This window comes from Pteropus vampyrus, unplaced genomic scaffold (assembly GCF_000151845.1).
Source record: "Pteropus vampyrus isolate Shadow unplaced genomic scaffold, Pvam_2.0 Scaffold301, whole genome shotgun sequence".
Lineage (NCBI taxonomy): Eukaryota > Metazoa > Chordata > Mammalia > Chiroptera > Pteropodidae > Pteropus > Pteropus vampyrus.
The window spans coordinates 1,804,193-1,820,825 of NW_011889082.1; the positions used below are offsets into that span (position 1 = coordinate 1,804,193).

The window sequence follows — 16,633 nt, forward strand, 5'->3', positions numbered from 1 at the left end:
TTAAACATTATTGATATTTGGCTATCTTCGTGTAAGAATATCACTGAACTTTGATTTTATTACTGTGTCATACCACAGAAGGAGAAAATTAGCTTGATCCTTTGGATAAGTTTAGGGTATATCAATTGGTATTTGGATATGTATTAATTTTTGTAGATCAGCGATTAGTTGGAAAGGACCTTAGAAAGAATTTATTCTAAATTGTACACCTATGGTGACATCCTAATAGTCCATAAAAGTGTCTAGAAAGTATAGTTTATGATATGTTTGCGTCCAGTTAATGTTCGAATTCTGAGAATTGAGTATTTGGACATAATTTTGGGCTATAATTTATAATGTGCTTGAAACAGTTTGTAACAGATGAGAACTATGGAAGGTAGATTTCAATCAAGTTCAACCTTTATAGCCTGAGGATAATAAAAGGTACTAATGGGAATTTTTTAAAATGTGGATTAATAATTTTCTGTATTTTAAAAGTGGTCAAAATGGCTATAAATATGCATGGGATATCATGATGGTATGCTGGGATAAGAGGTATTCTGAGATTTGAAAGTTAGTCTCAGTATTAGATATTAAGAACAAATGCAGTGCTGCTGCCAGTCATGCAAAGGGAGCATTTTAACCTTTATTTCTATTTTAATATATTTCAGAGACCATCATGCAGACATCAGAGACCGGGTCGGACACAGGTTCGACAGTGACTTTACAGACATCTGTGGCTAGTCAAGCAGCAGTGCCTACACAGGTGGTACAGCAAGTACCAGTACAACAACAGGTAAGGAGCGGCTATTCTCAGAGAGGACACTGTGCCTTTCATTATACTGACTCTTCAATACAGCTGTGTCCAAAAATGATTTGGATTATACTTTCTGGCACAATGGATGCTAAGATAGGCCTAGTTCAGTTCTTAGGTTAATTCAGCAAGTATTTCTTTAGCATTTCCTAGATGTGCCAAGTTCTTTCTGTATTAGCCTATAGGGATGCAAAGATAAATACTCAAACTGTAATCCCTACTCTGAAAGAGCCTCTTAACTCTTAAAAAGAGCATTTGTTTATAATTTGATCACCCTAAGTAGGTTTTCTCCTACTCTTCTCCCCTCCCTATTCTTTATCACAACTTACTATTTCTTTCATACTGAAATGTCAGCAGTCATATTTTTATATAGTTGGCTCACAGTAGTACTTAATAAAGAGAAGATGGATTTAACTTACAAGCAGAGATTTTGCCTTTGTGATGTTTTAGAAAGTGCCTGGGACTTATGGTGACTGATAAATACTGTTTAATGAAAATTAAATTAAAGGTCTGGAGAGCTGAGTCTTCCCATTTTAAAAAATTGAGAATGAATTTCTCATCACATTTACTACAGGGCTTATTCATACTCAACACTTGGCTTGTTTTGGAAAGATACTGACAAAATAATGCTATTCATGCCAGCTAATAGTTCTGTATGTAGATCGTGAATGCATTGGCCTGTCATTTCTTCTAAAGCGTGGCGAGAAAATAAGTGAGAAAGATCATGTCATAAAACATTATCTTGAGACTTAAGATTTGCCTGTAATTTCTTAGTATTCAGGAGAATCTTTAGCAAATGTCGCTTTTACAATTATAAGTAAGGAGAGGGATATCTTTTCTTAAATGATAGAGGGACTCAAGGTTATATTCTTCTTGGGAGATAGAAGTGGGCTGGGCAGGGAGAGTGTTAGAATTATGCAAGGTCTTTGATTCTCAGGGTAGGCAAAGACATCTGAAGTGATTTTTTAAAAAAATTGTAGCACATTCCTTTTTCTCGTCTCTACCATGCACACATATACACACACACACACACACAAACACACATACACACTCGTACTTCCAGTTTATTAAGTTGAACTATATGCAGTTGTGATCCACAAAATTAACAATTTCATATGTTTTAATCTATTAGTTATGTTTCTTATTCTTTCTCTCTTTTTTACCATTAAAAATGAGTCTTTCCAAAATGGTTTTTAAAGGTATTATCGATGTCATCACCAATTTCAAGACTAAACATTATTCATAAAAGGTTATAATCCAAAGAGCAAATAGAGAACAATTAGCACAGTGTTATATATAGTTTTAGAAAGATAACAAACTATCAATATTAAGCAAATGTTGAATAGTTGCACTCATTCTGGTTTGGTTTTTTGTCTCATTTATGGAAGAAGGATGGCCTTGGACGTGACTATCTCTAACAACACTGTGATGAAGATTGTGTTCCTATCTCCAGAAGGTGCCCTCCTGAGGCATGTCTGTAATATCCATATCTGGCCCTCTCCTGGACTATCTTTTCATTCTTCCTCTCTCCCTCCCTCTCTTTTTAAAAAACTTTTTATTGAATTTAGATATCAAAAGATAATCACTATAGGTCTTATCTAGTGTTTATAATTAGCCTAAAAAGTCAAATAGTTCAGCAGATTTGTTATTTAAAAAAAAGCAGCCCTCAACCTCCCTCTACTCCCATGAACACCTTATCAAAGGCAACAACTTTTGCCTCTTTTTACCTATTTTGATATTTACCTCCATGTCTCCAAAACTAATAGTTATTTTTAATGTTCGTTAATTTTTTTTAGCTTTAAGCATTCTTATCATGCTCCTCTTTTCTGGTGCCTACCACACCATACACACCCTCCCCCTAACACATATACACATCATTTCCGTCCCCTAGGCCTCTGTTAATCCTGGTTGAACTATATGCAGTTTTTGATCTACAGCAACCACAAGTTCATACATTTTAGCCTAATAGTTCTGTTTTAATTTTGGTATATCATTACTCAGTGTATGTGTGTATGTGTGTATATATATATATACGTATATATATATATATATATATATATATATATATATAGAAAGAGAGAGAGAGAGAGAGAGAGAGAGAGAGAGAGAGAGAGAGAGAGAAATATAAATTCTATTCAAATCTAGCCATGTAGTAAGCTGTGATTATCTTCCTTTCCTGGAAAACTCACTTTCCCTGGATTTAATGACCATATGTTTTCTTAACGAAGCCTCTCAGAGCTTCAGTCTGGATTGATTGTCCTTTGCTCAGCTCCCATACTTCCCATACTAGGATCTCCTTTTTCCATCAGCTGGATTTTTTTTTTTTTTTTTTTGCCTTTCCTGTTTCCTGAATCAATGTTTTAAGCTCTTTCTGGATTTGCCTTGAGCACAACTTCCAGTAACTTCCTAAGAAATAACAAATGTTAGAGCTTTTATGTGTCTGAGAGCAAATATATTTATCTTCACAGTTGTTTGGTAGCTGATGGGTACAGAATTTTGGGTCGGAAATAATTTTCTTCAGAATTTTGAAAGGATTACTCCATTGTCTTCTGGTTTACATGACTGCTATGGAAAAGTCAAACACCATTCTGATTTCTGATCCTTTATATGTGTTCTATGTGATTATTTTTTTCTCTCCGAAAGTTTATAGACTGTTGGAAATCCCAGTTTCTTGAAATTCATGGTGATATGTCTTGATATGGGCCTATTTTCATACATTGTATTGGAACCTTGGTGGTCCTTTTCAATCTGGACCTTCATGTTCTTCAGTTCTTCAATTTTTCTTCAATTTTTCATTTATAATTACCTCCACTCTTCTTTCTCCTTTTTTACTTTTTGGACTTTCTCATTCTACTTTCAGTTTGATCTTCCAGCCTATCTATTACTTTTCTATCATAATTGTAATTTTCAAGAGCTTTTAAAAACTTTCCTCTATGTTCCTTTTTCATAACATCATATTTCATTTCCCAATTATAATATATTTTTATCTCTCTCTAAAGATATTAATTTTTTTAAGTTGTTAAAATTTTTCTCTCTTTATATAGTCTATTTCTTTCAAGCTCCTTTTGTTGTTTATGTTTCATTTTAGAAGTTTTTCTCAGATGTCTGGTAATCTTTGGGTGTTTATTCATATTTAAAATTGTGGGGATAAAAGCCTAGTTTGAATGCATGAGTGGATCTTGTTGACTTCAATATAGGGTCATATTCTGGGCTTTTTAACTGGAGACCCTCTGATATCACTATCTTTGTTTTTCTTCTTGAACTAGTTTTATTATTAAAGAAGACATTTCCAGCTTCCTGCTTAGCAGGTGGACTCTGGGCTTGTAGAAGCTAAGCAGGCAAAGGGAATTGGGTGTTTCTTGCACTAATTCATTTAATACGTCTCTTTTTCACATGGTATCATTTGTGTTTGGTCTTCCTCGGTGCAGACATTAAATAAAAGCATAAACTTCCAAACTTTCACCCAAGTCATGGAGGACCAGTCACCTCCCTGCATGGAGTTGATGGAGGGGGTCTGTTTGGTTCTTAAATAGAGTCACTTTTTATATTAGTTGCATGTATTAAAAACCAAAAGTTAAATTGCTGTCAGAAGTGGAAAATCAGTATCATCAGCCATAAAAAGAAGTTTATACATACACACACATTGTTCATGTCCTCATAAAAAATATTCTCGTGTACACATGGACCACACTTTGGAAAACATTGCACTGTGCTGTGCGGGTCATTCCCAACAGGCATATTTTTCAATTCCTCAAGTTTTCTCTTTCTTCTTGGACATTGTAGGCGGGTGATACCTTATGTCCCCTTACACCAAGCAAAGAAAGGGAGAACTCTTATTTTCTTTATGTCAACTAAATGTTTTTCTCTTCTGTAATTTATTTTTTTCTAGTACAGTGTTATGTTTGAAGCTCTGTGTTGAATTCTAATGGCGTCTTTCTGGATGTAAATTGTCTATAACTGATAAGATTAGTGCTATAGTAATTGTTTATTGCTCTAACATGTCTATAATCTTTGTATTGTTAATGTTCTGATGTCATCTTGAGTTTTCAAACTGGATACCTTTAAAAGCTTCTAGCTTTTATCACCGACCCATGATTATTATTGAAATCATGTCATTGATGTCAAGGTAGTTTACTTCTATTGATTCAACTTTAATTGGGTCCTTGCTTTGGCAAAATAGACATTAAGAGAAAGCTTACAGCTGAAATTTTTAATGATGAGATATGTAATATATGTATCGGAAAGTTGAGAAACCAGAAAATTTTAAGATCCTATATTGTTCTGTTTCTTCAAAGCCCTAAGGGTTCTAATTTAGTATAATAAGTACCAAATAAAATGTTGAGTCTAAAATTATTTCTGTGTTTTTTTTATTTATTCTATATAATCTCAAGAACCAACTTGTCACCTTTCCTAGTTCAAGAGTGGAAAATTCTGAGCAAAGATTACAAGGTCTTGTTATATAATACTTTATCAAATTTCCTATCTTTAGTATTTTTTCATTATTTCACAAAACACCATAGAGTTTTAGCTTCCAAATACTGCCATTGTTGCCCTATTCAATAAAATCTAAAAAAATATTCAAGTTCAGTATCTTGATTAAAAACTAAAATTTTGAAATTAGTCATCCTATCATTTCTATAAGAAGATTTTCCTGTCCAATGGGTCACTATAGACTTTGACTAGAAAAGAGCTCTTCTCCCTTTCCCTTCCCCTGCCTTTAGTGATTTGTTAGTTTGTTGTAGATTATCCTTCAGACTGATCATTTTATGTGTAAATATTAGAGGTCTTCTGATCCTACTTGCCCTAGAACTGGATTAAAAATCCAGGAGAGGAAAAAAGGGAAATGCTTTTTTATTATTCCATTCTCTCCCATAGCTGGCCAGTTTAGATTCTTTTTAAGGTATAACTTAGACAAAAGTCAGAATTTTTATTTCTTGTTTTAATCTTGGGCTCCAGGTATTCCACAAATGCTACTGACAGTGAAAATAATTTCTAAACTACCTTGAAAAAGGCTCCAAGACTTTTTTCTCTCTCTCAAGTTTTTTCTCTCTCTCAAGTTTTTTCTCTCTCTCAAGTTTTTTTCTCTCTCTCTCTCAAGTTTCTCGGTTTTAATTGCTTTCCAAACTACGGTTTCTCCTCTCTCTACTGTCTCTGCCTATCTTCCCCTTTCCTTGCAAAGTGGCACACATTTTTTCTTTCAACCTGGGCTAGTGTGTTGTCTCTATATTGCTTCTTCTAAGCGAAATGTCCCAGGCACGGTAGAACCCTGGGTTGAGGAGGTTCTTTTAAAATCCAAAGAAAGATTTTTTTATAGAAGCTGGCAACTTTGTTCAAATTCTTTTATTATCAGAAATTGTGGTCTTTATCTTTTTCTGTGCAGGGACTTCATCTGTTTCTAGTGAGTCTTTGGTATATTATTGGAACATCAAAACTTCTTAATGCGATTAAAGCTCATTTCAAGATTGTATTCAGATAAGAACCTTTGTTTTTATATAAATCACCTATCTAGGCAGTGACTCTTTGTTTATAATGTGAATTATCAAAATGAATGGAATAGTTATGTGGTTATGTTATTTCTTTTTGATTAATATCAGTCTATAACATAGTCAGCATTTCCTCATAAGTTATAGTACATCCTGGAGAGTGAGCTTATTATCCCTGTGGTCAAAAGGATAAGTGACAGTTTTTGGGGGAAACAAATCCAACCAGAATTGTCAATTAGGTTCTAAGCAAAGGGCAGTCTTCAAGAAGGGTAAATGTTAAATGAATCTTCTCTAATAGATCATAGAATATCTTTAAAATGATGCCTTAATGCCTTAACCTTTAGGAAATAGATTTTAAGAGTTGAACTTTGATATGACTACTCCTTGAACTTTGATATGACTACTCCTGAGATACACACATTCGACCACGACTTCTGCAGTGGGTCATTTCTGTTCTCACTTCTGTTTGCCATATTCCCGTGATGTAGTATACCAGAAAGAAATCCTGATAATTGGTAATATACCCATGAAAAAGTTATTTTGGTGTAAGCAATGGATAGTGATTAAGGAAAAAAAAAAAAGATTTCCTATAGTATGTTAAACCCATAACAGAATATTCTATTGGATCAAAATTTGAACATATTATCTTAAAAGGGTCCCTTTGCTAGTTTGGAGAGCTAAGTGTGAGGTAGTACACTCTGTCATTCTTGTGTTCATCTTTCCTTTCTGTTCAGGGTCAAGAGGTTTGCTTTCTGAGCATCCTAGCTTTGATGGACATGAATAGAATTCCTTTCATTTGAGACCATTATCTCATATAATCAACAGAAACAAAGACATTTCTCTCTGGTTTTCTCTTCCTTGGGGCTTGATTCCCATTGGCTTGGTTTCCTAAGGGGACAGTGTTCTTATAATTAAGACCGTGGCAGACATTCTAAAAGATGTGGTTACATTTTTAAATGAATTTCAGTTGAAAGTCTTTTTGTAAAAATAACAAAAGACAATGATTTTAGTTCTTGAAGAGCATAATTACTTTTAGAATGAGAAATACTAATTTTTCAAATCCTATGTAAAAAATAAGATGTTTCAGAGGAATATGCTGATTTACAATTGAAATAAAATTTGCTGTACCAATCCAATATGTTGGTCCTTTAGTTGACTATCTCTACTGAATATTTGTGAAAATAAGAGCTCTACTATTTAAATAGTTGAGTAGTCATATTCTTTGAATTTGTTAAGTGACTTTAAAAATATTTTCTCATTTGGAGTTAGATCACTGTGATCAGTTTAGTATAACATATTTTAAGAGGTATTTGCCAGGCACTGCATTAAATGCTAGGGTTTCAAAGGTAATTTGACATGGTACCTGATCATAGGAAGATAACTTTTGAAGGAGATATTGTTATAGAATGGATACAAAGTGCCTTAGGAGTAAAGACGGAGATTGTTCTTGGGAATAAGGGTTAGTAATGTCATCCCCAAGGATATGACTTTTGAGTTGTATGCCAAAGGAGAAGTTGGAGTTGAGAAGGAAAACAAACTGGAAGAGAGAACAGTGTTGTGGGAGATTTGGTCAGATAATCCATTTGTGATATCTTTACGTCTGTCCCTTCCCTAGTACAGTTATACTTTTTCCTCTTCAGCCGACATATTTATTTATGTAGTCCCCTGCTGCCAGTTTTCTTGACAGAGACATCTACACTTGTCTGTTACATTTCCCTTTTGTCCAACTACTTCTTATTCCATGAAATTTGGATGCTACCCATACAATTATAGATACTGTGAACTCTGCTCAGTGCAAAATCTAACGGTATTCCTTAGGATCTTTCTGGGTTTTTCTTCAACACTTGATATTGTTGACTATCATATATTTCTCTTCTTCCATGGATTGTGGGCTTCTCCTTTTATTTCTTTGAGGACTACTTCATCAAAGAAAACAGGTTTTGAAGAGGTTGAACGTGAGATTTACAGTTAGAAGGTATGAATTCAAATTCCAGCCCTGGCTCTTTCTACTTATGTGACTTTAAATGAATTATTAACCTTTCTGAGGTTCAATTTCCTCATGTATCAAATAGGAACAATAATTTTTAGTTTATACTTAGCTACAAATATGAAATAGTTTAGATAGTACCTGGTATATAATAAATTAATAAATTTATTATTTCACTATTATTATTTTGATTGTTATATTATTAGTAGTAGTTGTACTAATATTATCTGACTCCTCTAATATTGGGAGTTTTTGATCTTTAATATAAGATTTGGCCTGTGGTCTTCTGTTTTTGCACTCACTCTCAAATAACTCATCTTCTGTAGCCATTATAGTCTTAGAAAAGGTTGCTTCCATTTTCTTTACTAAGCAAAAACCTCTGGTTCTTCCTTGTATTGCTCTGGATTGTGAGTTATGGAGGCTCAGGCTCTGGATCAGAATGCACACTAACTTGGTCTGACCTCAAGGGGCAGTATTGGTTTTCTCTATCCTGGATAGGCACTTTGTGCTATCACCATAGTGATTAGAGAAAATGCCAGATTTCTCAATAAAGATCAGGAATACCTCCAGTATTTTATTCAGATAATGAAATAAAATAATTTTGGATCAAGTGTGATGTTGGGGTAGGATATAAGATTTTAGGAAGTTAAGGTGAGAATAATATATTAATAGCTTAGCTAGCCTGATTGGAATTTGGACTTCTAGTTAGAAGAGACTTAAACTATTTCATTTAATTTAACTATTCCAAAGCACCTCCACCACTGAATTGAAGAAAATGTTCTTCTTCTCAATCACTTAGTTGTATTGACTTATTTTAGTTGATTCCATAATTTCATTCTTAGAGATATGTTTCCTATGAATATCCGATTTGTTTATCACACTATCAGTTTCAACATCTGTACTTTTTTTGCTTAGAAAGTTCAATTTGTCCTATAAAATATTTAACATGAGTAGAAAGTAGAAAACTTTAGGATAACTGGTACTTCTGTTTATATATAATTTCAATAAGTTGGAACATAATTTAAACAGAGTACCTGCCCTCTTTGCCTAAGCAAATCACAGGAATTCTTTAGCTCTGCTGTAAATACACTCTCAGTATAATCTCAATTTTTAGCTGCCTGTTTGCCATCAGTATCTGAAAGAAAGCGAAACTTAAGGTTCAAATAAGAATTGTTATTTATAGTCTGAGCTGATCGAGGAAGTCTTTCTAGGGGAAGTGACTTTTAAGCTAAGATTTGAAGAATAGAGGTAACCAGTATGGGAATAAAAGGAAGTACTTTCTGAAGAATGTGTGTGTGCATGCATGCCTGTGTGAAAACCTGGCGTGACAGAGAAACTGGTGGATTTGTGAAACTGACACAGAGTCAAAATGGCTGGAGGAGAGAATGAGAGGGATGAGTGGTGAAAGATGAAACGGCTTCTTCATGTTAAGTGGCTACTGGTCAGGCAACATAAGGTTTTAAGTTTTCAATAAAAACTCTCATTTTGAAGTCCACTATTTTTGGCCAGAAATCCAGTTGAAGCAACGAATCATAATAATAGTGGCTGCCATCTTCAGAGCACCTATAGTGTGCCATTTTCCTGTGTTGACGTTTGGCTTATTATTTCTTAATGTTATAACAACCTGTGAAGACTATAAATTATTTTATGGGCTAGGAAATTGGAGCTCAAAGAATTTAAATTACTAGCTTTTTATAATAGTCATTTGGCCTTGACAGCCTGTGCTTATATTTGAGGAGTATACCCTGAGGCAATAATTACAAAATGTACATGTGTGGAGTTGATATTGCATTACTTTTGGGAGTGGGACCTATTTGTATTTTCTGTTTAAAAGAAGACTTTTTTTCAAAGTCTTCTTTCACGGTACCAGTAAATGCTGGACAAATAGTAGGTGCTCCATATGTATTGAAGGGATATACTAAATAATAAAAAACTGAGCTCTGACTGAATTATCATGTTTATGTAGTAGAGAGGACTTGGTGGACCTTGGAGTTTGTCCACTTAGCTTTCTCTTACCCTTGACAGCAGCTCCTGAGATACTTTTGTGGAACCTTTAGGGATATATAGAACGCAGTTTGAGAATCACCTCTCTTGGACTTTTTTGTAGCAAAAAGAATTGTTCATCAAAATTCTTCAAGCTTGATACCTGTACCAAACCAGCATATCAGAATTAATTCCGTGAACACTTAACATATATCTTTTCTATTCCTGAAAAATGATCATTTTGTCCTTCTTTTTATCCAGGGCTGATAATTAGAAATAAACACACATGTAATGCCTCTTTTTTTTCTTTAAAGACTTGTTGACATCCGTCAAAGTTATTTCAGCAGAGAATTTGATGGTTCATTTTCATTACATACAGCTCTTGTTAGCCAATAGACTTCCTATTTAGAGCAAAAGAGCTGCCTTCTTTGTCCTGGCTGACTAATAGTTCAGTGCTAATAGTAAACCTGATGTTTAAACTAATATACCTTTCTTCAGCCATCATCTTTCTTTGTAGGCAAGAGTCAAGCCCAAGTCTTTTGGCTTCGGAGCCTGAGCTCTTAAGTTCTACCCTACAGAGGTAAAGCAGTCAGATGAATTGTAATGAGATAAACTATTAAATAATTAAGTGCATTGACATAGAAGTACTAAACATGGCAGTCCCATGGCAAAGAACATAATATATTTTCTTTCAAGAAAGATTAATTTTAGCTTTGTGAGTCACAAGGCGTTTTTTGAGAATTTCCACAAGAAAACGTAGTGAAGCAAACAAGAGCATGTAGAATATTTGAGTAAAATAACTAGCAAATAAAAACTTATGAACCTTGAATTTCTTGAAGCCTCTTCTGAACTCAAGCCCTAAATATGAGCATCAGCAAATATAAAGCCTTTTTTAAAAAAAAAAATGGAAAAATTATAAACATAGTAAAATGTTATCATTCAGATAATCTGGGGAAAGGATATCTGAGACTGTATTGTATAACTCTTGCAACTTTTCTAGAAGTCTGAAATTATATAAAAAGAAAAAACATTTAAAAGTAAATAATCTTACCAATTTAAGTTTGTTAACTTGAGCTTAATAACCCTAATATGTGTTCAATAGATTTGGGTATTTACTTATTATTATATCTTTAAATAAATAAAACCTGAAAGTTGCCTTATACTAAGCCACAAGAGTTCCTCAAAAAAGTATCCCAAATTTAAATTTCTTTTGTTTCACCTCAGCAAATCAAAGTTAAAAAGAAGGAAAGAAAAATGTCCAGAGAAAATCAGTTTTGAGATTGTTGTGTAGTTCTCTCCTCATTCTCCATTAACTCTCCAGTCTTGATAATTATTATCAAGATAATAAATGAATGAATGAATAATAAACCTGAATAACACATAAAGCAAACAATAAAAAATTGGTGACACATTTAAAACTCCTTTAAAAACATAGATGTGTATAATAAATTGGGGACCACTAAACATTGGTTGCTAGAAATTGCAAACTAAATTATTCTCAAGAAAAAAAGACAGAAGTATCAGAAATTAGGTATTATACTCAACAAAGATCATTAGCCAATTTGTGGCTTTGATTTTTGTTTTAATTAATAGCAATATATATCCGATAGCATAATGGCCCAGACAATCATTCCCATCCCAACCTCTGAGGAAAACCAGATTTATCCACCAATTGAATAGAATTCTTTAAAAAGTTAAACTCATCCAAATTTTTTTTTATAATCAACATATTAATTATCAAATGGTTCAGGAGGTATAACATAGATTTTTTATTAAATAAAAAGGTATAATATTTTTGTAAAGTGATAGTAAATAAGTAAATTTTACTTTGAATGAACCTAATTTTAGTTCCCAGTAATAATAATTTTTCTGGATTCTTATAAGACTGACCAGACCATTGAGTACTGCCCTGTTTATGACCCTTGATAACAATTATTCTAAGCGAAGCCTTTTTACAAATAAGTTTGTCATTTTTATTATGGTTATTTTTAAGGCTTTACCTTGACATTGAAGTTCACTAAGGTGTTTGTCGCCTGTGGTTTACTGATCTGGTAAACAGTTATAAATTTAAAAGTCATGATTACTCTTAATTTTTTCCCAGAAGTTTCACAAATATATTGCATAGAAACTGAGTGTTTCTTCAGTTATTTTAAATAGATATTAAAAATATATATTAAAGTAAAAGAGGATCAGAGAAGTTGAGGAACTCTGTATAGGAAAAAAATATGACCTAGAGAAGCTACCTAGTGTGATAAACAAAACCCATACTCTTTAAATAATCAATACAAACATAGATTACTAACAATGCTAATAGATCTCAGCAGACATTTTATTTCACATATAGAAAATGTTCTTAATGTTTAGCTTAAATTATATCATACCTATATTTTGGTTGGCAGCACTTCAAATACTTTTTTTTAAAGAATATATTTTTTTCTCCTCTTGCTCCTATGAAGCAGTGGTAATATTTCCCTAAATATTAGAAATGTGGGTGGGCTAAAGGTATAGTGACTCGAATTTGATTTAAGTAGTGTGAGTGAGCTGGAATGCCAAGTTTGCCACTTTACAGGATATATGGTATTGAGCAAGTTACTTTAACCTCACTGTCTTTCAGTTTCCATAACTGCATTATGGGAGCCCATTTGGCAAACATTAATTAAGCATCAGTTATTTTGCCAGGAACTATGCTTGCTAAGATATGGGATATAAAGCACTTTAAGGTTAGGTCAAAGAGACTGACAGATGGCACTGAGAATGATAATACCTGGAGTGTGTGTGTGTGTGTGTATGAAGCTGTAGGAACAAAGAAGAATACATAATTGTGTGTGTATGAAGCTGTAGGAACAAAGAAGAATACTTACCAAATTGGAATTGTCAATGTTTTTGAATGTTAACATGTTAATAAGTTACGTAGTGGTACCTTATTGTGGTTTTAACTTGCATTTCTCTGATGACTAATGATGTTGAGCATCTTATGTGCTTATTGGCCATCTATATTTTTGCCTATTTATAGTTTATTCTTCCATTTCTACTTTCATTTAAACCAATAAATACCTAATATGTGTCCAATTAAATAGACTTCTAAAACACACTTAAATGAGTTCAAGTAATTTTTTTTTTTATTTTAAGTTAAAACAAAGGAGGATAAGAGAAGAGAAAATTTAATCATGATAAATTAACTTTGGTCAGGTTATATGTACTTGGTAAAAAAAGAAACAAATAGAATTATACACAAAATGATGAGTTGATTTATTTAATTTTAAAAATTCTCTTCAGCTTGTATTGAAAAACCTCAGAATTTCTGAGTAGACGCTAATTCAAATCAATTTAATAATCAGAGTGGTTGCAGTGTGTTATGGACAGACAGCTGGACAAGACAAATGAGCTATAGCATGGGAGGTCCTACTCACTGAGACTCAGAATCAGGGTAGAGTGGGAGACACATACAGCTCATCCTGACACAGTTTTGATCATGAGAGTGTTATAATATTAAATTGTAGTAGCACAGAGGGAACTACCCTTCATTCTTACTGGGAATCAATGGCATTCAAGGTGAGGATAACAGCTTTGGTTACAGCTTTGCTGAGAGATTAATAGTAATCTTAAATCTGCAGAATTTTCTATTTGGCTGTAAGATTTCCAAGATTTAGGTAGTAGTTTAAGTGACTCTCTATAGAGAACATGAATAAGTGTTAGTCGCTGAAGCTCATTCCTTGGATTATAGAGATTAATGATTAGAATACACATGCTGCAAATACTGTGAATAATATTTATGGTATAAATAACTTTTTTCTAATTTTGTTCATGGACCTTGTATCATCACTACCATGATAAATTACATAATTGTTGTTAATGCTAATTCAAAGACTCTGGAGCTGAAAGAGATCTTAAAGGTCATCTGGTCCCATGTTTTTTAACCTTTATTTTTACTCGAGCTGCTTCTACCTTTTCACTATTGTGAATAGAACTTATATGAACATGGGAGTATCTCTTTGAATATCTGTTTTCAGTTCTTGTGGGTATATACCCAGGAATGAATTCATGGATCATATGGTATATCCTATTTTAAGCCACACTGTTTTCCTTAGTGGCCACACCATTTTACAACCCTACCAATAGTACACAAGGGTTCCAATTTCTCCACATCCTCATCAATAATTATTATTTTCTCTTTTTTATAGTAGCCATCCTAGTAAGTTCAAGGTAGTACCTGTATTTGTAAAAATCAGTTTCTTTTTTTCTCTCCTCCTAGTCTTCCTCCTCTGCCTCCCCCTCCTTTACATCTCTCCACCTACTCCTCTCTCCTCTTACTCCTGTCTCCTCTCTCATTCTCTCTCTCTCTCTCAACGTCTCTCTCTCTTTTCCCCATCTCCCTCCCTTCCTCTTTTCTCCTCCTCCTTCACAAACAGGTCTATATGTAAAACTGATATTTGTAGAGCTGCTTTGAAGAAATGGGACTGGGAAACCTATAGCTTCACCTCCTCCCCACCCCCCCTTCCCTGCCCCACCTTATTCCTGAAGCAGCGAGGAGGAGAACAAAAGAGAAAATAAGGATCTATTTTGACTTTTTACTTTAAGGCTGAGAAAACTGAGGCCCAGAAAAATGAAGTGACTTTGCCATAGCCACACAGAAAATTAAGACTAGAATTCCTAACTCTCTATTTAATAGAGAATTCTGAAACTATATAGGAGCCAAAGAAATCTTGAGAGATCTCTTATACTTTTTCCTGAGTAAGATTATGAATTAGCTTTTTCAGAGTTTTCTATTCTGTAGCTCAGTAATTTCTGAAGTGTGGAATTTGTGTATCCCATTGGAATGTGAAGTGATTTTAAGTGGTCTAAGACAGTAAGATGGACTTCAGGTAGTTCTGGGAAGGAGCTCTAATGAAACTGAATAACAGAGTGAGGAAGTTACTTCTTCGTGCATTCTCTGTTACCCACTGAAGTAATCAACAAAATCAGTTTAGTTTAGCATATCTGTAATACCACACAAATATTTGCTGATCTTCTCCAACTCCCACATACATACTAAAACAAAAGAGCAGGATTCAGACTCATAGATAACAGGCAACAATAGCCGGCTAGTATTAAATAACTTTTGATATTATTTATTTTTAGTGTATTATAATAATAAAAGATGGAATATACTAGTTTTCCATTTCTTGTTATAAAAGTTTTTCAAGAAATTCAAAAATTTGGAAACCATTAAAACTATGTAGTATGTGAAAAGATGAGTGGTACATTGGAATGGCACATAATGCGCCTTAGTTCAGGTACTAAAAAGTAAAAGCTGATACAAAGATTTTATGCAGGTAGTTTATTTGGGAAATAATCCTTATAAATGACAATAAGATATTGAGAAGTGAGACAGGGAAAAGATTTTATCTAATAGAGATTTTAATATTATATAAATTACCACTGTGGATAATTGGAGATGGATCATATTGGGACAGTCTGGGGCCAATGTTATGCTGAATCTTAGGAGTTATCCCACCTGAGAGGGTAGGAAGCCTAGGGTATTTATGTAGACTCTGATTAGTCACTGGCAGAGGGCTACTCATGCAGGGAGTTATTTCCTGACATTTCTGGCTGATGTGCAGGTGGGCAAATATATGTTAAAAGTCAATAGTATGTTAAAAGTCTGAGAAATTTCTCAAGCAAAAGAGGTGCTATAGTGTAAAGCTAGACCAGTGTCCATTAAAGTGATAAGGGCGAGCATGTGTGGACCTGGCATACACAGTGCCGCATATGCTACATATGTGTTACAAGAATGACTACTTTTGGTAATTTCTATTTCAGTGATATTTTTTCAGAGATATGCATTTTACAGCTATCTTTGTTATTACTCTCTAAAGTCTTGAAATGGCAAATTTTTCTTGGTGCCTAAACGTGGATCTGTTTGCTACTTGCATTTATCTTCTTAGATCCTTTTCTCAATGGGCAGAGAGTACTGAGGGTCTGTTTGCATAATATTACTTCATCTAATTGAATAAAGACTTATTAATTCCTGCCCCAGTCTTCTATTCCTTACTAACCTAAATTATTTTAGACTTTCATTGTTAAGTCATTTCCCAATCATCTAGTAATTTTTATTAGTTGTTCCTGGACTTTCTCCAGCTTCCCTTCATCTTACTTAAGTTGATGAGCCTATTTTCCATAACTGTTTTTTCAAGATAATACGTTTATTGAAATCTTATATAATGTAAATTTCTGGCCAAATGTAAAACTTCATAATTTATTAATAATTTATCATCATTTGAATAGCAATTTAAATGATTTTAGTTATACAGTTTACTGAAATTATCTCAAAAGCACAGCATATCTACATCAATTATGTGATAGTTATATAGTATTTTAGAGCTGTGTAAGTGGAAACACTGATTTAAT

The 16,633-nt window shown here is 33.5% G+C and overlaps 1 protein-coding gene across 7 annotated transcripts in view; it reads left to right on the forward strand.

Annotated features, from left to right (window-relative positions):
* RFX3 (regulatory factor X3) overlaps positions 1-16,633 on the forward strand; it is a 254,136-nt gene that overhangs the window by 113,206 nt on the left and 124,297 nt on the right. For all 7 annotated transcript variants that reach the window (XM_023521268.1, XM_023521263.1, XM_011376666.2 and 4 more), the window contains one exon: positions 651-775. In XM_023521268.1, the coding sequence (XP_023377036.1) occupies positions 659-775 (117 nt within the window). In that variant the 5' untranslated portion in view covers positions 651-658. The remainder of the gene's footprint in view (positions 1-650; positions 776-16,633) is intronic.